The sequence below is a fragment of the Phyllobates terribilis genome, unplaced genomic scaffold (assembly GCF_046119375.1).
Source record: "Phyllobates terribilis strain yellow unplaced genomic scaffold, ASM4611937v1 Scaffold_8__6_contigs__length_399053987, whole genome shotgun sequence".
Lineage (NCBI taxonomy): Eukaryota > Metazoa > Chordata > Amphibia > Anura > Dendrobatidae > Phyllobates > Phyllobates terribilis.
In genome coordinates, this window is record NW_027362768.1 from 247,094,167 (window position 1) to 247,119,162 (window position 24,996).

The window sequence follows — 24,996 nt, forward strand, 5'->3', positions numbered from 1 at the left end:
GACTCCACATACGGCAATCAGACTAGATCCCTGGATCAACGTCCTATCAAGGAATCCAGTATATATAACCTGTAATATTATACTTTTCAAGAAAGTCATCCATGCCCTTCTTAAATTTTAGTAGTGAATCACTCATTGCAACATCATGCAGCAGAGGGTTCCATAGTCTCACTGCTCTTACAGTAAAGAATCCGCATCTGTGATTATGATTAAACCTTCTTTCCTCCAGACGTAGAAGATGCCTCCTTGTCCCCGTCTCAGGCCTCAGAGTAAAAAGATCAGTAGAAAGGTCTTTGTACTGTCCCCTCATATACTTGTACATAGTAATAAGATCACCCCTAAGCCAAACTAAATAACCCCAAGTGTAATAACCTGTCTTGGTATTGCAGACCCCCCCCCCCCCCACCACAGTCCTCTAATAACCTTGGTCGCTCTTCTCTGCACATACTCTAGTTCAGCTATGTCCTTCTTATACACCGGAGACCAGAACTGTACACAGTATTCTAAGTGTGGTCGCACTATTGACTTGTATAGAGGTAAAATGTTTTCCTCATGAGCATCTATGCCTCTTAATGCATCCCATTATTTTATTTGCCTTTGCAGCAGCTGCCTGACGCTGGCCACCAAACATGAGCTGTAGCCGAAGCGAGAGCTGATGAAGGCATGCACTAGTGTTGTTTTTTCAGATTCACTGTGGAGGAATGTGTGGATCTAGGAAATAGTTATATGAAAAAGTTTGGGCACCCCTATTAATCTTAAGCTTAATGTTTTATAAAAATTGGTGTTTTTGCAACAGCTATTTCAGTTTGATATATGTAATAACTGTTGGACACAGTAATGTTTCTGCCTTGAAATGAGGTTTATTGTACTAACAGAAAATGTGCAATCTGCATTCAAACAAAATTTGTCAGGTGCATAAGTATGGGCACCTCACCAGAAAAGTGACATTAATATTTAGTAGATCCTCCTTTTGCAAAAATAACAGCCTCTAGTCGCTTCCTGTAGCTTTTAATGAGTTCCTGGATCCTGGATGAAGGTATTTTTGACCATTCCTCTTTACAAAACAATTCCAGTTCAGTAAAGTTTGGTCGCCGAGCATGAACAGCCCTCTTCAAATGATCCCTCAGATGTTCAATGATATTCAGGTCTGGGGACTGGGCTGGCCATTCCAGAACATTGTAATTGTTCCTCTGCATGAATGCCTGAGTAGATTTTGAGCGGTGTTTTGGATCATTGTCTTGCTGAAAGATCCATCCCCTGCTTAACTTCAACTTTGTCACTGATTCTTGAACATTATTGTCAAGAATCTGCTGATTCTGAGTGGAATCCATGCTTCTCTCAACTTTAACAAGATTCCTGGTGCCGGCATTGGCCACACAGCCCCAAAGCATGATGGAACCTCCACCAAATTTTACTGTGGGTAGCAAGTGTTTTTCTTGGAGTGCTGTGTTTTTTTTTGCCGCCATGCATAACGCCTTTTTGTATGACCAAACAACTCGATCTTGGTTTCATCAGTCCACAGGACCTTCTTCCAAAAATAAATTTGCTTTTGCATACCTCAGCCGACTGTTTGTGGTGTGCTTGCAGAAACGTCTTCTTTCGCATCACTCTCCCATACAGCTTCTCCTTGTGCAAAGTGTGTTGTATAGTTGACCGATGCACAGTGACACCATCTGCAGCAAGTTGATGCTGCAGCTGTCTGGAGGTGGTCTGAGGATTGTCCTTGACTGATCTCACCATTCTTCTTCTCTGCCTTTCTGATGTTTTTCTTGGCCTGTCACTTCTGGACTTAACCAGAACTGTCCCTGTGTTCTTCCATTTCCTTACTATGTTCCTCAGTGGAAGCTGACAGGTTAAATCTCTGAGACAGCTTTTTTGTATCCTTCCCCTGAACAACTATGTTGAATAATCTTTGTTTTCAGATCCTTTGACAGTTGTTTTGAGGAGCCCATGATGCCACTCTTCAGAGGAGATTCAAACAGGAGAACAACTTGCAAGTGGCCACTTTAAGTAGCTTTTCTCATGATTGCATACAACTGGATATGAAGTTCAAAGCTCAATGAGGTTACAAAACCAAAAAAAGTGCTTTAGTAAGTCAGTAAAAAGTAGGTAGGAGTATTTAAAACAAGAAAATAAGGGTGCCCATACTTATGCACCTGTCAAATTTTGTTTGAATGCAGATTGCACATTTTCTGTTAGTACAGTAAACCTCATTTCAAGGCAGAAACATTACTGTGTCCAACAGTTATTACATATATCAAACTGAAATGGCTGTTGCAAAAACACCAATTTTTATAAAACATTAAGCTTAAGATTAATAGGGGTGCCCAAACTTTTTCATATAAATGTATTTTTGAGTTGGAGTCGGCAGAAATCGGCAGGAAATGGAAAGGGCTTGGATATGAGGTTTGAAGGAGAGATCCGAGTCCAGGGTTACCCCGGGGCAGCTAGCTTGCAGGACTGGAGAGTGGACAGCCATTGACTTTGATAGGTCAGGTGGGGGGTTTGAACGAGATGGTGGAAAGATGATGAATTCAGTTTTATCGATACTAATTTTAGTTATCTAGCAGAGAAGACGAGACAGCGGACAGACACTGTGGGATTCTGGTTAGTAAGGAGGTGCTATCAGGTCCATACAGGTGGATCGGTGTGTCCTCAGCATAGAGGTGATACTGAAAGCCGTGAGACTCTATGAGCTGTTCAAGGCCGAAGGTGTAGATGGTGAAGAGCAGGGGTCCTAGAACTGAGCCTTGGGGGACACTGACAGATAGGGGGCAAGATGAGGAGGAGGTGGTGTGAGTGGGAGAAACTGAATGTCTGGTCTGTTAGGTATGAGGAGATGCAAGATCGGGCCAAGTCTGTGATGCCAAGAGAGGAGTCTGTAGTAAGAGGGAATGGTCCACTGTGTCAAAGGCAGATGACTGGTCCAGAAGGAGAAGGACAGAATAGTGTCGCTTTGATTTGGCAGTTAGTAGGTTGTTGATGACTTTAGGCAGGGCAGTTTCAGTTGAATGGTGCGATCGGAAGTCAGATTGGAGGCGGTCAAAGAGGGAGGAGAGGTGGGAGGACCGCTGAAGATGGACGTGGTGTTCCAGTAGTTTTGAGGCACAGGGGAGAAGTGATATGGGGCGATGGCTAGACAGAGAATGGGTCAAAGGATGGCTTTTTGAGGATTGGTGTGATCGAGGCATGTTTGAAGCATGAGGGGAAGACACCAGTTAGTGACAGGTTGAAGAGGTGGGTTAGGGTTGGGATGAAGACTGCGGTAAGGTTAGGGATGAGGTGGGACATAGTCAGTCAGTATTTATGTGACCAAAAAGGTGCACTATGCATTTAAAAAAATATGTATGCATAATTATATAATGAATTTTGTGCAGTGCAAAGTACAACTACCAAAAGGAGGTAATATAATACAATAAATGAATCAATATTGCACATGCCAAGTAGAACTACCAAAATATGGTCAACTAAACATTTTTGTAATGAACAATTGAGGCCAGAGAGGGAAGTGTAAACAAACATACTGACCAAACGGAGCACACCACAACCCCCTCCACCTACTCCCAACGCGCATTTGGCTTCCACTTCGTCAGAACAAAGCTCCATAGGCTTTGGACATCAGATTTGGTAGACTACATCTGACCAGCATGGGAATCTTTATTTAAAAAAATCAAAACACACAGAACAAATAAAACAAAAGACCCTCTCCCTCGTTCACCACTTTTTTTTTTTTGTGTGGGGAAGTGTTTATTTCACTTTTTTTCTTCTTCTTGCTGGTTTAGTAGTGGGTGTGGGATCATTATTCTAAAGACTCCTATAAGTGATAGGGCACCACCAGAACAAAGTCCAGACAATCCAAAGTGACTGCCTCATTATAATGAATGATTTGGTCATAGGTTTAATCTGGATCGTGTATTTTTGGGGGGAATTTGGATGGCAACCCAGAGGTACAGTGGGGAAAATATGTATTTGATACTTTCCAATTTTTCAAGTTTTCTCACCTACAAAGAATGGAGAGTTCTAACTTTTCGCTAGGTACACTTCAACTGTGAGATGCAGAATCTTTAAAAAAAAAAAAAATCAGAAAATCACATTGTATAATTTTTACATAATTAATTTCCATTTTATTGCATGAAATAAGTATTTGGTACAATAGAAAAACAGAACTTAATATTTGGTACAGAAACCTTTGTTTGCAATTAGAGGTCAGACGTTTCCTGTAGTTCTTGACCAAGTTTGCACACACTGCAGCAGGGATTTTGGCCCACTCCTCATACACATCTTATCCAGATCTTTTAGGTTTCGTGGCTGTTGCTGAGCAACATTGAGTTTCAGCTCCCTCCCAAAGATTTTCTATTGGGTTCAGGGCTGGAGACTGGCTAGGCCACTCCGGGACCTTGAAATGCTTCTTATGGAACCACTTCTTAGTTGCCCTGGCTGTGTTTCGGGTCATTGTCATGTTGGAAGACCCATGTTGGAAAAATTGTTGCGATAAATGACCCCATCCATCCTCCTTCCAACACTGTGCAGTCGTCCTGTCCCCTTTACAGAAAAGCACCCCCAAAGTATGAGGTTTCCCTGACTATGCTTCACGATTGGAACTGTGTTTTTTGGGGTTGTATTCATGCTTCTTTCTCCAAACATGGCGAGTGAAGTTGATACCAAAATGTTGTATATTGGTCTCATCTGACCACAAGACCTTCTCCCATGCCTCCTCTGGATCATCCAGATGGTCAATTAGCAAATTTCAATCAGGCCTGGACATGTGCTAGTGTGAGCAATGGGGCCTTGAGTGTCCTGCAGGATTTTAATCTATAACTGCGTAGTGTTACTAATGGTAATGATTAAGATTGGTCCCAGCTCTCTTCAGGACATTGACCAGGTCCTCCTGTGTAGTTGTGGGCTGATTCCTGACCTTTCTAATAATCCTCCTTGCCTCGGAAGGTGATACCTTGCATGGAGCCCCAGACCAAGGAAGATTGACAGTCATCTTGTGGCACATTTATTAGAAAATGGAAGAAACAGTTGTTGCTTTCTCGCCAAGCTGCTTGGCTATTGTCCTGTAGCCCTTCCCAGCCTTGTGTAAGTCTACAGTGTTGTCCCTGGTGTCCCATGCAACAATTCCTGATGACTCAAATTGTGACCGTTGCAGAAGGGTGTAGAACACCTCACTGCAGAACCTGACAGCTGACTTATCTTCTGTGAGATCACTTAAAAGGTCAGAGCAGGAAAAGCATGCCTACTTTGGTGATTGCTTTGATTGGTCTGTCTTTACAGACAGACCAATCAAAGCAATCGCCAAGCGTATGATCAAAGCTGGTTGATCTTGGGCTGGCTAGTTGTCCAGGAAGTTTCATGGACTGTGAAATACGCAAAGCCACCACACCACCTGTACATTTATGTGAATTTGCATTAAGGGGTTGAAAGCAAGCTCTATTGCAAAAGCAGAAATAAAGGTAGCACTCACCAATAGTTCCGAAGATATCCTTTATTTGTACTCACAGTACATGTTAGCTAGCGGCATAGGATGGAGATCCCTGAGGATGTGCTGTGGAGTGAGAGAGGACGACGGCCGTTTCGCTGCCTTCTGGATCTTCAACAATTTGAGCCGATTTTCCATTCAATTTGTTAGCGGACACCATGTCGCGTTTGGAGAGCCCGTGATGTGCCTAAACAGTGGAGCTCCCCCACAAATGACCCCATTTTGGAAACTATACCCCTCAAGGATTTTGTTAAAGGGTATAGTGAACATTTTGAACCCAGAGGTACGACACAGAATTTGATAACATTAGGTCATCATATTGAATAAGTTGTCATTAGTCTTGAGCGCAAGTGCTCGCTACTTGAGTTTGCATCGGGTACTCAGGTATGCACCATGTACTGCGTGTGCTCGAGTGACATGCTCGAGTCCCTGCCCCGCATGTTTCACGGTTATTAGACACCCAAAAAAAAACATGCGGGGATCGCTCGTGCATGGCAGGCAATCCCCGCAAAGTTTTTTTTGGCCGCGAAGCATGTGGGGCTGATACTCGAGCATGTCACCCAAATACCCACGATACTCAATGCATACATGAGCACCCGATGCAAACTCAAGTAGCGAGCACTTGCGCTCAACACTAGTCGCCATATTGTCGTCTTTTTTTCTTACTTTTGAAAAAAATCCCAACCCCATCACAACCCTAACCCCTAACCCTAGCCCAACCCTAACCTGAGAGTTTATTTTTTACGCCGTTCCTCTCCGGTATAAGGGATTAGACGACTTTATTCTTTGGATCGGTGCGATTACAGTGATACCAGAATCATATGGGGTTTTTATGATTGACAGCTGTCACACACTAAAAGACGCATTTTTTTTGTAAAATCTAGTTTTTGCATCGCCGTATTTTGAGAGCTATAATTTTTCCAGATTTTGGCACAGTCATGTGACTGCTTGTTTTTTGCGGGATGAGTTGACGTTTTTATTGGTGCAATTTTCAGGCACGTGACATTTTTTGATCGCTTTCTATTCCGATTTTTGGGAGGCAGAATAAACAAAAATCAACAATTCAGGAATTGTTTTTTTTTTTTTTTTAAATTCTGTTCCGCATGTGGTAAAATTGATAAGGCAGCTTTATTCTTCGGGTCAGTACGTTTACAGCGGTACCACATTTATATTTTTTTTCTATGTTTTGCACTTTTACATAATAAAAGCAATTTTATAGAAAAAATTATTTTTTAGCATAGCTTTAATCTGAGAGCTATAACTTTTTTTTTATTTTTCAGCTGATGGAGCTATATGGCGGCTTGTTTTTTGCGGGACGAGATGACGTTTTCAGCGGTACCATTTTTATTTATATTTGTCTTTTTGATCGCGTGTTATTCCATTTTTTGTTTGGCGGTATGATGATAAAGCATTTGTTTTTTGCTTCGTTTTTTATTTTTTACCGTGTTCACTGAAGGGGTTAACTAGTGGGACCGGTTTATAGGTCAGGTTGTTCCGGACGCGGCGATACCAAATAGGTGTACTTTTATTGTTTTTTGTTTTTTTATAATATTTATTGATGGGTACATTATATTTTTATTTTTGGTGGATTATTTTTTTTATTTTTTTTTTCACTTTCTGACAGTTTTTACACTTTTTTACTCTGTCCCGCTCTGTGACTTTCACTTTTTTTTATTCTGATCGCCTGCATGGCACAGGAATGCAGCACCATCCCTGTGCCATGCAGGCTGTCAGCGCTGGACAGGGAGAAGATAGTTTGGAGATGCACTGCGCATGTCCAAACAATCTTCCTGTTGTCATGACATCGGGTCGTCATGGCAACATCCTGGAAGCCACGGCAGACAGCGCTGGAGGCCAGAAGAGGAGGTGAGTATCTGCGATCACCTCCCCTTGCCACCGCAATGCTGCGATCGACTTCGATCGCAGCATTGCGGGGGTTAATGTGCTAGGAGCGGTGCGGGACCGCTCCCTGCACATTGTCACAGCTGACACCCGGTACTATCAGCTGACACTTGGCGGCGATTGCGCCCACACAGCCTGTGTGCGCGCGCGATCGCGATGACTTATTAATACGGGTCTGGCTCTTAAGTCCCAGGGCACAGACGCGTATTAGTACGTCTAATGTTGTTAAGGGGTTAATGACTTAAACAAAAAAATGCAAAAAAAAAAATTTCTCCGACATGGTATGTGATGCCCTGGCATTTCCTGGTATGGCATTCATTGTGTGGTAACTTGGCGGTATTCGTCTCTGCTGCAGTCCAATCAATGTGAAAAAAATATATTTAAAATTATAAGTTTATTTGTAAAGATGATATTGACATGAAATTATGATGAGATGTCTGTAACAAATCCAATCCACAAAGAAATCAAACCATAGATGTCCAAAACATTGTGTAATATTAAGTAATGACACTGAAAAAGTATTGAAAACATGAAGAGGTGCAAAAAGCCATGGAAAGTCATGACACCAGCTGAAATTAATTAGTAATTACAACGCAATCCTGCTACTTGCTGAAAAATATCAGCTGGTTCAACTGCTGGCCTTTAAAAAGATGTCTAATTACCAATGTGCCACACAAGAAATATCTCATAATGGGTGAGTGGCCTCAAGACTTTCGCAACCTTCTTGTTAAACATACTGATTGCATTGGTTACAAGAATTTCTAAACTGCTGAAGGTTCAAGTGAGCACTGTTGGGGCCATAATCTGGAAGTGGAAAGAACATTTCACCATAAACCAGCCACGACTAGGTGCTCCCAGAAAGATCATCAAGAGTTGTCAAAGAACCCCTGTGTAGAGCTATATCATGACCTGGAATCAGCAGGTAAAATTTAAAACAAAACCATACACCCAACCACAATGGCCTGTATGCATATTTGCCACTCAAGATTTCACTGCAGAAGTAAAAGCCTGTTCAAGCGCAATTAGTTTGCTGAACAACATTTAGACAAGCCTGTGAAATGCTGGGAGAATATAACCTGGTCAGATGACACCAAATTGAACTTTGAATGCCATAATACACACCTGTTTGGAGGCCAATAGGCACTGCATATCACCCCAAAGACACCATACCGACAGTTAAGTTTGGAGGTGGGAACATCATGGTGTGGAGCTGTTTTCAGCATATGGGATTAGCAACCTTCATATAATTAAAGGATGAATGGACAAGTGTACCAAGACTATCTTGATAAAATAATCTGCTGCTACCAGGATGATTAAGAATAAATAAATGATGGTGGACAATTCAACAAGCCAATGATCTCAAACACACAGCCAAGGAAACGCTCAATTGGTTTCAGAGAGCAAATAAAGCTGCTAGAATGGCCAAGCCAATCACCTGACCTAAATCCAATAGAAAACTTATGGAAAGAATTAAAGCTCAGAAATCATAGGAGCCCACAGAACCTTCAGGATTTGAGGAGTCTTCATGTGAATGAATGGGCTGAAATCACACCTGAGCAATGCATGCGACTAGTTTTTCCATACAGGAGGCGTCTTGAAGCTGTCATCACCAACAAAGATGTGTGTACAAAGTATTACATTTCAGTATACTTTTTTCCGTGTCATCTCTCATTATCACAACCAACTTAATTTATGGGGCTCTATTTTCTATGCATGTTAAAATATAATTATTTATTTTTGTACCCAAATGTACATTTACATGTTGCCCTCTGGCAGGTGCAGTGTTCCATCCTCCATTTCAGATTGGCAGTCACAAAGCCACCAATTAAAACTATTGTCCAGATCTCAAGTTTTCAGCTAATCTTGCCTCTTTCCTATTCATTATTTCTGATAGATGCTCAGAGCAGCCTCTGAGCAGTCGGTGCATCCAGCATCCGATCGGTCAATGACTGATGTTCACATCTACTAACACGGATGGCACTTGCACAGATTGATCTGGTGACGGGTTTCAGGAAAATGGCAACTCATGCGCAGAATAAGATCTCTGTTCGTCATTGAGCTGAGATCTAAATCTGCGCATGCACCGCTACCATCTTCCTCAAACTCTCCACCAGATGAATTTGTGCAAGCGCCGCCTGCTGTCAGGACAGCGCCAGCGCGATATTTAAATGAAGGAAAAATAAACAGAAGCAGTGGAGGGACTGTGGCAGAGTCAAAGACCTGCCCCGATGCACGAAGAGTTTAGGAAATCAAAACTTCTATTGGTTTAACAAAAACACCACTGCAGATTTCTACACTGAGTAGATCTATTAAATCAGTATGACAGCATCATTATGCCCATAACTTTAGTTTAACATGAATAATCCTGATGACAGGTTTTCTTTAAGCTTTACCACCAACCCCATACAAAATGGCTGTAGGTTAAACAATGTCTAGCAGTGCTCTCTGGAGCAGAGCACTCCTTTTGTCCTCTATGGGAAGGCCAGTGCCAGACTCCTGGCAGAAACTTCTCGCCAAGTAAAAATGGGTTGTCAGTCCAAAATTGGACATAGGATTCTTATCTCCCTCGACATCTCTTTGGAGGCCCTCATAAACACAGTTGGTCTGATGTGCTTAGGAGCCTTTAGTATTTCCATTAGTTTGGTTTGTAAAAATTACCCCCCCCCCCTAATCACAGTATTTTCCTCCCGCTTATAATTCCTAATGTAGATAAATATATTTGTGGTTATTTGAAATACACAGGCATAAAGGGAGTATCTAACCTCCTAGTGTTGGGACAAAGTTCCCCTGATTTTGTAGCAGCATATTATTCTTCCTGATATGCTTTTTATATATTCTTTAAGTACTGACCTGGTGGGTTATTATATGGCTGTTTGTTTCGCTGACCTTGTACCTTTTCAGAATCAACCTTTTGACTCTGCAGTTGTCAGTCACTGCAAGGCGATGTTCACACGTTACATTTTTCCACCCATTTTTGCTTCTTAAACACTGAATTTTACAGTTCTAGCAAAATGAATGAGATTTCTGAAATCTCATGCACATGTTGCATATTTTTTCCTTTGCAGGTTTGAAGCTGTTTATAATCTGTGGCATGTCAATGCTTTCAGCATTTATGCAGCAATTTCCAGCCATTTTAATGAGAAAAAAAATATCCTAAAACTTCCTTCTATTTTTAAAGGTTTGTACTAAGTTTGGAAGTTAAGACCTATTTGGTGTGACCTTCATCGATCCAAAGAAAGAGCCCCTGCTGAATGGATTAGAAGTAAAGAATGCGCACCTCCGTTCCATTCATTCTTAAAGGGAAGCGGTCACCCCCTGGCAAATCTATATCTACCTGTATGCCTCATATTAGAGGTCTTGTTGGTGTGAAATTTCTTTATTCCTTCTGGTTTATGATGTGTTCCCATCCGGGGGCCTGCAAGAAATCTCGCCTATTGTTTTAATTAAAATATTTCCCCCCTCCCCTGCACGTCAGTGCCCTGTGACGTGCAGTCATTGTGGCCAGATCCCGTGCCTGCGCACTTCTTCCTGCCATCTATTTATCATTGTAGAGCAGGGATCTTGTGTGCAGGTGCCAGGAAGTCAGGGAGACGTGTAGGGGAGGGGGAGCACATCATAAACCAGAAGAAATAGAAAGCTATTTCACACCAACAAAACATGTAATATATGAGGCATACAGGTAGGTATAGATGTGCATTTCTATCACCTGTATGCCCATATTACAGGTCAGATTAGTGCCAGGGGCTGACAGATTCCCTTTAAAAGGAGTGTCTAAGACCAGCCGAGCTTCATACAGACGTGCGCTCTCCAGAAACCCATTTTCAGTAGTGACCATGAAATTATCCCCCTATCAAATGGATAGGAGGGGATTAAAGGGGTTGTACCAAGTTGTTGGCCTGTTACCCTGATTCTACACTGTACACAGACTTTATTGATTTAATCAGATAAATGTTAAATATGCTAATTGTATCTTCAGAGAGGAAGAGGACTTGTACTCTATAGCGCCACCTCTTGAACAGATAAATGTTGAAGCTCTGCCTATAACAGTTTTTTTTCTATAAAAGTGGTATAAAATACCCTGCACAAACGCTCTCCCGCAGCAGCACTATATTCATTCTTGTTTTTTTGTTTTAAGTTTTTACCCATTTGTTAATTTACCAGTGCTGCTCCATTAAAAAGCTAACAATAGTAATTTCCGGGTTTAGTAACTTTAAACTTTGGTAGTGTAACTGTCTTCTTGTGTTTTTTTTTTTTTTTATTTTTGTAACCATTGTAATTTTGTGATGTGCTCTTCACAGGGTAACCAGGAGCCAACTGCCACTCCTGAGACCATGGTTCAACCTTTTGCTGCCATCCCTTTCCCGCCACCACCGCAGAATGGTTTGTCCACAGAATATGGGAGTCAGCATGCACAAGATTATGCTGCTTCTTCCACAGACCATGGACTCCCACTCTATGGGGGAGGGCAAGGTCATGCCGAGCATAATGCCCCTGCTGCAAGCACAGCGAATACGTCTAGTACGGTGCGTGTTTACTGTTGGTTCTAAACCTGTCTGTTAACTGCACAATTAAACATATGCAACTATTTTAGTCAATTTCCTTGCTATTTACAGTATGACTTAACACTTTTCTTACAACAAAGATTTCCTTAAAGAAAATGTCACCAGGTTGTCCCATTATAAACTAAAGCCAAAGCTATTTAATTACTACGGCCGAAGAACAGGCAGGTAGTTGCTAACTACCTGCCTGTTGTGCTGAGTGTCGGTCTGTAACACAGAATGGTCAGATGGCTCCTGCCGGCAATTCAAGTCTTCCACTGACATGTTGACAGAGCAGCGGCTTCCCTTCCACTCCTCTGTGTTGATGGTGTGACTGCTCCTTGGCTGACTATCAGCATTGTCAGAGCAGCCCAGAAGAAGAGCTGCTCTGTTTATGTGGAGCAGCTGAATCGCTGGCAGGAGCAGTTGCTGAACACTGAGCCGGTGCCATGTAGAACAGGTAGATAGTTGCGTCTGTTAGCAACTACCTGCCTGTTACTTTTTAGGCTCAGTGTAAATTAAAAAAAAAAAAAAGTCCTGGACACCTTTTTAGGCTATGTTCACACGCATTGGATTTTTCAGCATATTTTGCTGCCGGTTTTCATGCAAATTTTCAGCTAAGTTTTGCAGTACTACCAAAGTCTGAGAAACCAGAATTCTCTGTTCACTCATCGTGTGTGTGTGTGTGTGTGTGTGTGTGTGTGTGTGTGTGTGTGTGTGTGTGTTTTTTTTTTTCTGTGTATTTTGTGCCTTGGTTGGGTTTTTGGAAAACTGAGCATGTCACTTCTTTCAGCGTTTTTTCACCAATAGGAAGTAATGGGTGCTGAAAAAAACACGCCAAAAACACAGGTCAAATTTATTTATTTTTTTTCAGCGTTTTTGATGGCAAAATAGAATGTCGTTCTTTTTTTTTTTTTCCCACGGAACTTTATGTACATGCATAAAGACAGAAGGACAGAGAAAAAAACACGGCAAACCCTCATATCCTATATTATCTTTTATAAACCCCCCCTGCCTTTTCTCCTCAATACAACGCTGTCCAGCCCGATGGGAGTTGCTGTAATTGCTCGTCCCCCTCTAGCCTTCCCTGTTTCATGTGAATGACTTCCTACGGTGAGAGGAGGGGGGGGGATTATACAAGGTATTTTTGGGATATGCAGAGGGGTTGAGGCTAGTATACAGGTTGCTAGACTGCTGTAAAAGAGGCATTAAATGTGGCTTTAGTGTATATTGGGAAAAGCTAGTGACAGGTTCTCTTTAATAGCATTATGTTTGTTTTTTTTAATTCAGGTGTCAAATTGCCTTTTTAAAGCAAACCTGTCTTCAAAATTGTGAGTAAACTACATGCAGTATCAGGTTGGTGCAGTTACATTGATTAAAATGATACCTGGGTTGATTAAATCCGTCCTGTTGTTCTTGTTTAATGTTGATTTGCAGTTTAGAGATGATTAGGTTCTCGTGCTCCAGGGCGGCCTGTGAGCGGGGCTTTCTTTGGTGCTCTGGCATTATCATCTTCATTGTGGCTTAAATGACAGGTCACTTTTTACCTCCAGCAAAATGGCGCCTGTGCAGTCTCAGCTATTGCTTGCTGATGTGTGCGGCACCTGCACAGTTGCATCTATTTTAGTTGGAGCAAAAAAAAAAAAAAAAAAATTTGGCTCCAGCAAAATGGCCGCAGCGCGTGCACAGTAGCATCTATCAGCAAGCGGTGGATGCTACTGCGCATGTGTTGGTGCCATTTTGTTGGAGGTAAGTTTTTTTTTTTTTTTTTTTTTTTTTTTGTAGGAGGCAGATCAGTGACCTTTCATTTATGCCACAATCTCTAATATGACAACAGCGCACCGCATAAAGCCCGCCCTCAGGCCGCCCCGGTGCACGAGAATAGAATTCTCTCCAAACTGCAAATAACGATTAAACAACCACAGGACAAATTTCATTAATCCAGGTATCATTTTAATCATGTAACGGCGCCCACCAGACAGTGTAAGTAGTTTACTTAAAGTGAACCTGTCATCAGAATTGTGCTGAGGGGTGTCCAGTACTAGATAACCTCTTAATGGCTGTACTGCCCATCATAAAACCAAAAACCCTTCATACTTGACTCATGGGCTATCACTGTACCTGCGATGCCAGTCTTGGGTTCCCCAGTGTTCAAGTGACATGACCTCCATGTGCACAAGGAAAAAAGTGAGCGAGCATGTAGAGAGGTTGGCTGGGGCAATGTGTGTATAATGCATGTTCCCAGTCGGTCCTGTTTAGAGATACAATTTGACATGCAGGTTCACGCTCTAGAGATTATTTCTGTGTCTCTCTAGTTGCAAAATAGAAACTCACAGATGAGATGTAATATACTTATATATTTCAATCTCTATCTGGAAGTTTTGCTTGTACTTGAAATTTTTTAAACCGCATCAAAACTGCATATCCCGTAAATCCTGAAAGATTGGCATCCCCCCCCCCCCCTGCACCCTAAAATCAACATGAAGTGTAAATGAACCTGAATTACCCCTTCTCCCTTTTGGGTGATTAATTGTTTGCAGACCATGCAAGGACTTAAAACATTTGGCTGGTCCGCATAGAAGTCTGATGACATTATAAAACGTCATGGAATAATGAGCAGCTGCAGTGACCTTGTGCAGGAGCAGGAATACATCTGTCAGAATCCCCATAGAGATGGCATAATTACATTACCACCTCTTCCCAATATAGCAATCATGTCACCATTAGGTGTCTGGTAGAATTTCAGCCTCCCATTCCAACTCCTGAGCTTATCTATGTCTACTAATGTTAACAATTGTTGCTTAATGAAAATGTAAAATTTGTTTTAACAGTCTAAAAATGTGAAATACAAAGTTAACTTTTTTTTTTTCCTTCTCTGAAATGTGGCCCCCAGAAAATTGCATAAAGATGAGATTCCACATGTGCTAAAGGTCAATAATCAAACAAGAAAACTTTTAATGCTCTTAAAATCTTTTGTACGAAAAATCTAAGGTGACATGAACGGGTGAAAACTTTGTTTTGACTGGCTAAAGACCTGTCACCTCAGTGTGGCTGCATAAAACACTGCATGCTCTACACGTGGCTCTCACTCCCTATGGGCTTCCCTACTTTGAAAAAGGCGTGTTACAAAAGTAACAAATATGTAAATCTGAGGCCCTTAAACATTGCTAGGATATGGTACTAGACTATAAAACACACTTGATCACGCTCTGATAAGGGGGATCTCTGGAATCTAAATCCTGAATGGCTTGATGCAATATTCTAGAGGCTTTCCATCCTTTCATTTCTATTCTTACATTAATGTTTGAACAGCACAAGCAATATAAACTTGGATACACAATTTTTGCCAATATGTTCCGATGTGTTTTTCTGTAACCTTAACTGTTTCAAACTGTAGAATTTTGATGCAGTCTTCAGCTGTAAGTGTGATTGTTTGCCAATGGGTTAGCTCTTAGTGTATGCCTTTTTTCATTTAATGCTAGCAGACAGAAGGAGCTCAGCCAGAAGGGCAACAGCCGCAACCGCAAAACAATGACAGCGCTGAAACAAAAGCAACGCCTAAGCGACTTCATGTCTCCAACATACCATTTCGGTTTCGAGACCCTGATCTACGGCAAATGTTTGGAGTAAGTAATCGGTATAATTCTGCTTAATAAGGTTATAGATTTTGGGACCATTGCATTCCATTGGTGAAGAAAAAATAAATGTAAACCCTGTACTTAAAATTGTAATGTTTTTAAGTGAAATTTTTTTTTCTGCAGCAATTTGGAAAAATTCTTGATGTAGAAATAATTTTTAACGAAAGAGGCTCAAAGGTAAGTTAAAGCTAATTTTTTACTTTGATATAAGCTTCATAACATTTTGTGCAAAATTTATTTCACGGTAAATATAAAGCCCACTTATTGATTTTAAAATATTTGAAAAAAAAAAAAAAAAAAGCATTAAAACAATTATATTTCAGCAATTTCCTCAAAGCCAATATTCTAGTCTTACTCCAATTTATTCTCTCTTTATGAATTTAAATGAACCGCAGGCAAAATAATGAAGTAAGGAAAAAATGCTGAATATTATGAAAGCTACATCTGTTTAAACACGTGTAACTTAATCTAGATCTTTCCACATCTGGTTTAGTTTAATACGTTTAAGTTCAGACTGTTGTTCCCTTTCCTGTTGGAATTGTGGCAGGAGAACAAATCTAATACGTGGCAGTATAATCTGCAGCTGAAATATCCGAATGTTCCATAGGCAGAATAACCTCTGCCTATACAATGGCTTATGCACAAACTAGTGACCCCCATCTTGCATACATTCAAAGTATAATGGGCGTTATGTAGAAAAGACCTTTTTGAGAATGCCATAAAACACCTCACACCCTGCTACCCTGTTCTGCCCTAATGAGATAGAATATCTATATTTTAAGGGATTTTCATTGAATTAAAGTGTTTTATTCTATGAAGTTTACAAATGACTAAACTGGCTATAATTGGCAGTCACTGCTGTAACAATGCCTGTGCTCCTGCATTCAGCCTTTACAGCCAGGTGCAGCGTTGACGGACTCATCTGCTGAGCGCAGTAGTTGGCTGTGGTGGCCATGCACACTGTACAGTAGTTGTAAAGAGTATTTTGGAGCTGCAATGAGGAGGCGATTAATATATCCAAACCGGTATACAGCATAACAAAATGTAACTGGAAAGCCCATTTTAAACGGCTTCTAATGACCACCTTGTCAGCTTGGTAAAAAGCCTATATGCAGGGAAGCTTCATGTTTTCTATATTTGAGAACTGCTCAGTGACTACGAGAACATCTCGCTTTATCTCCTAAACTAGTATAATGTACTTGCATGTCAGTGTAGTTCAGAACTAAATACCAACTGTTAACCATTAAACAATAAAACAAGTGTGGGAATAATTTTCTTTGCAAAATTGCTAATAACTACTATAAAAAAAGTAAAACTAGTCTACAGCAAGGAAGAAACGCATGCAACATGTCAATTGAACAAATGTTATGTTGATTTGATGGGATTATTTTACTGAATCTGGAATTCGTGGTTACAAATGGACAGTTTCAAAAGATATCGCAAGCTGCCTGATGTAAATTTTTAATATATTGCAGAGTTTATTTTAACAAATGCAACATAAATGTGCTAATTTGTGGTTACATATTTGTTCTTTTATAGTAATCATCTGTACAGGTAATTATGTCTTCCATTCCAGGATGCAATTGGCCAACTCTTTGTTTTCAAATTGTTATAATTTAACCTTCTCAGCGTTTTCACTAAAATACAGACCACCACTGTATTGGCATTACTAGGCTTGATTTTAATACCAGCTATTACAAATTCTTTTACTCCCTCTTGTCAAAGTAAAATTTCGTTTGCGAAATCTTTTGAAATGAAAATACATAAGTGATTTGTTTTTTAATATTTTTGTTTTGTTTTTTTGATAACATTTTGTATTCTGAACAGTCCATAGGAAGCAGAAAATCCGTCTTGGTTATAAATTAACATTTACAGTTTCATGGTAAATTTTTTTTTTTTTTCCAGACAGGGATAATATATGCCTCCTCTAATCCATTTCTACCCCACCTCCTTCTTTTTTTTTTTTTTTTTATTTTTTTTTTTTATTTTTTTCTCCATCAGTCTGATTCCAAGTCATAAATTTAAGCTGAATTCATTCTGACAATGAAATGGTGTTTTGGGTTAATTACCAACAAGTAATACATGCAAAACCATCTACCACCTGTGTACAAGAGAATTTAAGCCACCGGAGAAGACTCTGACCACCCCCTTCCTCCACAGCACTGAACAGATTTAGTGGGGTTTCTAAGTGAATCAAGTAGCAGGGAGCGCAAGAACAAGAGTTTACAATATCTAGACAAACTTGAGTTGCATAACTTTTTTTTTTTGTTGCACAACCCCTTTTTTTACCTATATTGTAAGATGTTACACATGTGCTTTAACATCAACATCTGCCAAGACATTCAGGGAAAGGTAATGGATTGAGATCTGTAACTAAACGGAATGTCGTCTTTATTTTGCTTCTATTTAAAGCAAACCTGTCATGTTGTGCAATGCACTCTGCTCTGTGCGGCATGCTGTAATGCAAGAACAACTAGGCAAAATTTATATAGCTAGTTTTTTTTACTTTATAAAAAATAAATCAAATGCATTCTCTACCTATTGACAGACAATAAAAGAAGAAGTAAACTTGTGACCTAAATTCAATCTAAAAAAATACAGACTGATCATAGCTTAGAATAGTACTGATATATCATCATAGCCAGCAGGGCTGGACTGGAACCAAAAAGCAGCCCTGGTGCGCACACCCCACCAGCCCACATACTAGAACACTCATCAGCCCCGATCAGTGAATTTTGCTTTTACGTTGTCATACTTCTCACCACTCTTAAAGGAATTATTGGAAGAGCCACATGTGAATGGTGTGACAGTGTGTATGGTCGACCCCAGCTCCATTTACATGGTGTATGTATGTTACACCCAGTATACAGGACAGGTGTGTGTACAGAATAATACAGACGCTGAGAATTACACCCAGTATACAGGACAGAAGTGTTACTGTGCAGTGTGTTCAAGGTTCTTTCCTCAGGTCTCTGCAGCCGAATCTCACTATGGGCAAGCTGTCACCATCCACTTAATAGTGACCTTTTTGATGTAGTGGCAGTGGGCTGTTACTAGCACTGTGCATAATGAGCTTCCTGCCTGTATATGTTTATAGCCTGTGGCTCTGTGTGAGCTGGACTTTATTGGGTCAGCCTATCTTACCACTGAAACTTTGACTTTGTTACAAATATAGTTACTCATTTTTCCGGCAGATTAATGTGTGTAGGTGGCTAATAGTGCTGCATAAACCTAGGAACTGCATTGATTCATCTTTGATTTCACCTCTGTACGTTTAGTACCTTAATTGTATTTGTATTTTGAATAAAGTGTATAAATTTTATTGAGTGTAGAGCTCCAAGTTTTTGTTGTAGGTTAGCTGTGCGATGTGTATATACAGGATAGAAGTGGTACGTGTGTGTGTGTGTGTGTGTGTGTGTGTGTGTGTGTGTGTGTGTGTGTGTGTATATACACAGAATAATACAGACACTGAGAATTACACCTAGTATACTGGACAAAAGTGGTACTGTGCAGTGTGTATGTATACAGGATAGGAGTGGTACTGTGTATGTATGTGTGTGTATACAGTACAGACCAAAAGTTTGGACACACCTTCTCATTTAAAGATTTTTCTGTATTTTCATGACTATGAAAATTGTACATTCACACTGAAGGCATCAAAACTATGAATTAACACATGTGGAATTTATATACTTAACAAAAAAGTGTGAAACAACTGAAAATATGTCTTATATTCTAGGTTCTTCAAAGTAGCCACCTTTTGCTTTGATGACTGCTTTGCACACTCTTGGCATTCTCTTGATGAGCTTCAAGAGGTAGTCACCGGAAATGGTTTTCACTTCACAGGTGTGCCCTGTCAGGTTTAATAAGTGGGATTTCTTGCCTTATAAATGGGGTTGGGACCATCAGTTGTGTTGTGCAGAAGTCTGGTGGATACACAGCTGATAGTCCTACTGAATAGATGGAATAGATATATATATATATATATATATATATATATATATATATATATATATATATATATATATATATATATATATATATATATATATATATATATATATATATATATATATATATATATATATATATATATATATATATATATATTATATTTAATAAGATGGGGGTCCGTCTTATAGTCTGAATAGGTACGGTATCTTACCTGGGGGTGGTGGAGCGGGGTTTACAGGAGGCAGGGTCCTTCAGGAAGCTGGTGGAAGTGGAGGAATGCTGCGGACCCTGCATGCACAGACTGGGAGCTCGGGTGGCCATTTTCCTGTAGATCACGGCTTCAGGAAGATGGCTGTGGCCACTGGAAAGCAGCGCATGCCCCTCTGCCTAACCGCTGACAGCCAGACACCAGCCCCGCAGCATATCTCCTCCTCTGCTGCCGCCGCCAGGTTCCTGAAGGAGGGAACGGAGCGCCTGCGATCTTGCTCCACCGCAACTATCCGATAAGCTATGTTGGGAGCATTAGACGCACCCCCCGTTTTCCTCCCAAATTTAGGGGGAAAAAAGTGTCTTATGGTCTGAAAAATTAAGGTTTGTGTACTTTTTTTTTTTTTTTTAATTTTTACTTTAGTTTTATCACCATTACACAATTTTGTGTAGTGCCACTGCTGATTTGCTTGTTTTTTTATTTTTTCACTTAGTCCCACTGTGGGACAGGTATAATTTTTACTTTGATCACTAATCTCATACACTGTGGTACGCGTGTACTGCAGTGTATGAGACTGTCACTGACTGTGACCGTGAGATGCAGCTTATAGCTAGATCTCACAGGCAACCGTATCAACATAAGGGGGCCATGGTAGCCATTGAGACCTATGATTCTCGTCGCGTGGGTCTGATGGTTACTAAGGGGGTCTTGTGAGACCCTTGTTGCTGCTTAATACCGCTGTCACGATTTATGGCGGTAATTTAAGGGGTTAATCGGCCCTGATTGGCTTCAAAACCGGCTGATACTACAGGGTGTCAGCTGTCGCATACAGCTGACGCCCACGGGAATTGCCGCCGGTCAGCGCTACGCTCTTCAATGCCGTGAAACGTCTGCGCTGAGGAATAAGTACCCTTAACGACCGCCGTGAAAAGGCGTATCTGTGGTCATCAAGGGGTTAAACGGACTGTCACCACATTTGACCTATCTAAACGCTTAACCCCTTCATGACCGGAGCATTTTCTGTTTTTGAGTTTTCGGTTTTTGCTCCTTCTTTCCAGAGCCAGAACTTTATTTTTTGTTCAATATGTGAGGGCTTATTTTTTGCATGACAGGTTGTAGTTTTAAATGCAATCACTGGTTTTACCATATCGTGTACTGAAAAATGAAATTCCAGTGTTTGTTTGTTTTTTTTTTTTTACACCACGTTCACTGAATGCTTAAACTGACCTGCCATTATTATTGTCCAGGTTATTACAAGTTCTTAGATACCAAACATGTATAGTTTCTTTTTTATTTAAGTTGCGAATTTTTTTATTTTTTTTTTTTTACAAAGTTTGCTTAAAAAAAAGCGCTATTTTCCAGGATCTGGGGCCGGGTGAGGGCTTATTTTTTGCGCGCCGGGCTGACGTTTTTATTGATACCATTTTGGGGTAGATCCGATGTTTTGATCGCCCGTTATTGCATTTTATTGCAATGTTGCGGCGACCAAAAAAACATAATTCTGGTGTTTGGAATTTTTTTCTCGTTACGCCGTTTACTGATCGGATTAATTCTTTTTTTATATTGATAGATCGGGCGATTCTTAACTCGTCGATACCAAATATGTCTATATGGGGTTTATTATTTTCAATGGGGCAAAAGGGTGGTGATTTTAAACTTTTTATATATATTTTTTTTTAAATGCATTTTTTTTTTACACTTTTTGCTTTCTTCTATAGTCTCCATAGGAGACTAGAAGCAGCAATTACCTGATTGCCTCTGCTACATAAAGGCGATGAGCAGATCGCCTCTATGTAGTAGAAATGCTCCTGTGCTATGAGTGCTGACCACTAGGTGGCGCTCATAGCAATCTTTACTTGACAATCACAGGGGTCTGCTACAGATCCCGGGTTGTCATGCCCACGCATCGGTGACCCGGGGTCACTGATGGACGGGGTAAGTGACGCGCTTCTGGCGTCGCTGTTAAATGCCGCTGTCGGAGATTGACAACGGCATTTAACTAGTTAACAGCTGCAGGTGGATCGCGATTCCACCCGTGGCTGTTGCGGGCACATGTCAGCTGTATAAATCAGCTGACATGTGCCCGGTTCAGTGTGGGCTCAGCGCCAGAGCCCGCGCTGAACAGAGGGTGCAGATGTGGTGCGTACTAATACTGACCACGTCGCAAAGGGGTTAATATAGGTAATACTACTGAAGTCATCCCTGTATGTCTATCGGATGCCTTGTTGATGAATCCTCTCATCACTTTTTATAAATGACCTCTTCCAGGCTCAGGGGAGGATGCTGCCTGGAAGATACTGCTGCCTCCAGAGCTTGTTTTACATGAAGGGGAGTTACTAGTGTGATGTGTAATGGTTACCAGTGTGAGATGTAGAACGGCCGCTCTCTGCTCTCCTGATCTCACTGCAGGGCTGGGTGTGATTATAAGGGCTCGAATGCATCAGTGTAAATAAAATCGCTCCAATGTTCCTGAAAAGTAGGACGCGTGTCATGCGAGTATAATGCAATTCTTATCAAGTAGCATCCATATGACATCCGTAGAACCTGCTTATGCAATGTGTTTTTAACATTAGCTTTAACATATTGTCATGCTGTCATTTAAAGCTACCATCTTTTTTGTGATGTAAAACTAACTTGGTTGTGGATTTATATTTTATATTTGCCACACTGCCAACTTGATTAAAGATTAGAGTTTAAGCACCACTGCCAGGGTTGAGGGGAAGAACCAGGTCATTGAAATTTCAAAAAAAAAAAAAAAAAAAATGGTGCTAATGGAATCAAACTTCAACTCAAGGTGGTGACTAATCAAAAACTAATGAATTCTTAGAGTTATGAACTGTGAAAGTATATGTTGTCCTGATCACTTGAATGCAAGGTGTGCATCTACCATCTAAATAAAACATTAAACACAGGCTTCACCTTAAGCTGAAAATGAATGAGCCATTCATCCCTCTTCAGGTCTCTGATCAAGGAACAGTCCATGAAAAAACTTCTTGCTGTCTTGGGAATCTGTGGCATACTCTCGCTTGATCTTATTTTGAGAGATACAAATCTGGTTCAGAATAGCCCCTCAAACAAATATCATTCATTCTCATCCTCCATAGTGTAAACTAAACACCTTATGGATGGCAATATGAAAACCTTTTAGATCTGAATATGGATTTGGTGCCATGAAACCATTGGGTAAAATAACAATTCTTTACTTTGACCTAAAATAGTCATGTGAGTTTTGGGAAAATAGTCTTTTTTTGGCAGCGTCCGGTCCATAAGTAAAACAGCACATGTACAGCACTCATCCCAAGGTTATTCAGTTTGGCTGTTCCTATGTTATTTTCATGGAATCTGCACATTAAAAAACAAAAACAAAGCATATACTAGTTTCTTCCTTATGTCAGGTGAGGCTTGTCTATGGATGTCCACAAAAAAATCTTAACTATCTGTATACAAAAATAAATACCCTTTTAAAAGTATACATTTTAAATTAAGTTTAATTTTTAAAGACAAAATGGCCTCAATATGGAGGTAATTCATCAGCCACAAAAAAAATATCTTTCACCGAATGCCCCACATCAATGACACAGTAGGTGTATAGTGTTTCTGCCTTTCCCTAAAATGCCCCTAGAGGAAAATGACTACCTGGCAGCAGAGGTTGGCACCCTGCTGATGAACGCAAATGGCGGACCCGCTCAACGTTGACTCACCCTCATTGGTCCTTATTAATCACTGATCTAATGTGAAATCAATGAGTACCCAGTCAAACCAAAATAGAACCAGATCCAATAGTAGTTTTAAATTACCGGAGTCAGTCGGCCAGAATGTAAGTCAAACATAGATCCAGGGCTGAGCAAATTCCATGTATTCATATAAATCACCCACTATATATGGTTTATTTTGGCATAAACATCAAAAATAGAATGTTAAATAAAAATATACTTTTGGTGCCCCCCAAGGATTGGCTGTGGCTTGTGGCTTACGGCTTTCTGGGCCAATAAAACAAATAAATCATTAGTGCCCAAAGGGAGGAAACAAGTGATGAAACACTCTCCCTATTTGTCCCTGCAGTGAAGGCCCCTCCTGGCCGCGGGGTTGGCACCCTAAGATATGCACAAGTGCCGCCCCCCCTCCCTGTTGGTTGGCCCTATTCAGTCCTATTAATCCCTAATTTGACCAAATGTATGCTTTAAACCGATATTCAAATAAATATATAAACACCTAGGTCACATCTAGATAGTCACTTGACCAGACAAAACGTATAGAGATCAGTGTAGTTTGGACAATCCCTGCAGGGTATATTAGCCAGTAACATTGAGGCTATTTTGTGTTTTAAAGTATACATTTTTAAATAATAAAAGTGAATTTTTAAAGGGTATTTCTTTTTGTTAACTTCTCATAAACGACCAGATTTTTTGTAAGTACCGTATTTTTCGGACTATAAGAGGCACTTTTTTCCTCCAAAATTTCAGTAAAGTGGGTGGAGCGTCTTATAGTCCGAACATATGCTCTGCGGGTGATGGGGGAGCTGCAGCGGGGGATGAGCAGGACACAGGAGGCAGCTGCCACCTGCTGCAGCGTACGCTGTGCCTGCTGCTAAAGAAAATGAATATTCCCTGCTCCCCACGCCCATGGGCGTGGGGAGCAGGGAATATTTATTTTCATTAATAGCTGGCACACTGTACCTGCAGCGCGGCTCCTACTGCAGCCTGCGGTCTGTGTTCACGCTATTAAAGCGCATGAATATTCGCTACAACCCACTCCCATGGGTTGTAGTTAATATTCATGGTCTTTAATAGCGGGCACACTGACCACAGAGCAGCAGCAGGAGCCGCGCTGCGGCTACTCGTGCGCGCTGTTGAAGAGAGTGAATGGTCACTGCTCCCCACGCACAGAGTCCCGGCGTCTGGAGCAGTGACTATTCCTGCACAGCACTTCACTGTGTGAGGGCGTGCCATGCATTCCAGGATGGGGGAATTGAGGGGTGCCATGCATACCAGGATCAAGGGGTGCCACGCATGCCCATGCATGTCTGAATGGGGATGAGGGCCATTTATACCAGGAAGGAGGGGCCATACATACCAGAATGGAGGATATTAACAGAATTGGGGGACATTACCCCAATACAAGTTGTCAGCAGCAGACCCCCTCCCACATAACATGGCATCTTGACCACATTTTTTTCTTTAATTTTTTTTCTATTTTCCTCCTCTAAAACCTAGGTGAATCTTAGTCCGAAAAATACAGTAATTATCTGCATAGCATCCAATTTTTACGAATACA

The 24,996-nt window shown here is 40.8% G+C and overlaps 1 protein-coding gene across 13 annotated transcripts in view; it reads left to right on the forward strand.

Annotated features, from left to right (window-relative positions):
- RBFOX2 (RNA binding fox-1 homolog 2) overlaps nucleotides 1-24,996 on the forward strand; it is a 431,053-nt gene that overhangs the window by 179,227 nt on the left and 226,830 nt on the right. For 8 of the 13 annotated variants that reach the window (XM_073644115.1, XM_073644109.1, XM_073644116.1 and 5 more), the window contains exons 2-4: nucleotides 11,683-11,907; nucleotides 15,405-15,548; nucleotides 15,684-15,737. In XM_073644115.1, the coding sequence (XP_073500216.1) occupies nucleotides 11,683-11,907; nucleotides 15,405-15,548; nucleotides 15,684-15,737 (423 nt within the window). The remainder of the gene's footprint in view (nucleotides 1-11,682; nucleotides 11,908-15,404; nucleotides 15,549-15,683; nucleotides 15,738-24,996) is intronic. The other 5 variants (XM_073644117.1, XM_073644111.1, XM_073644118.1 and 2 more) reach the window with 2 other exon arrangements.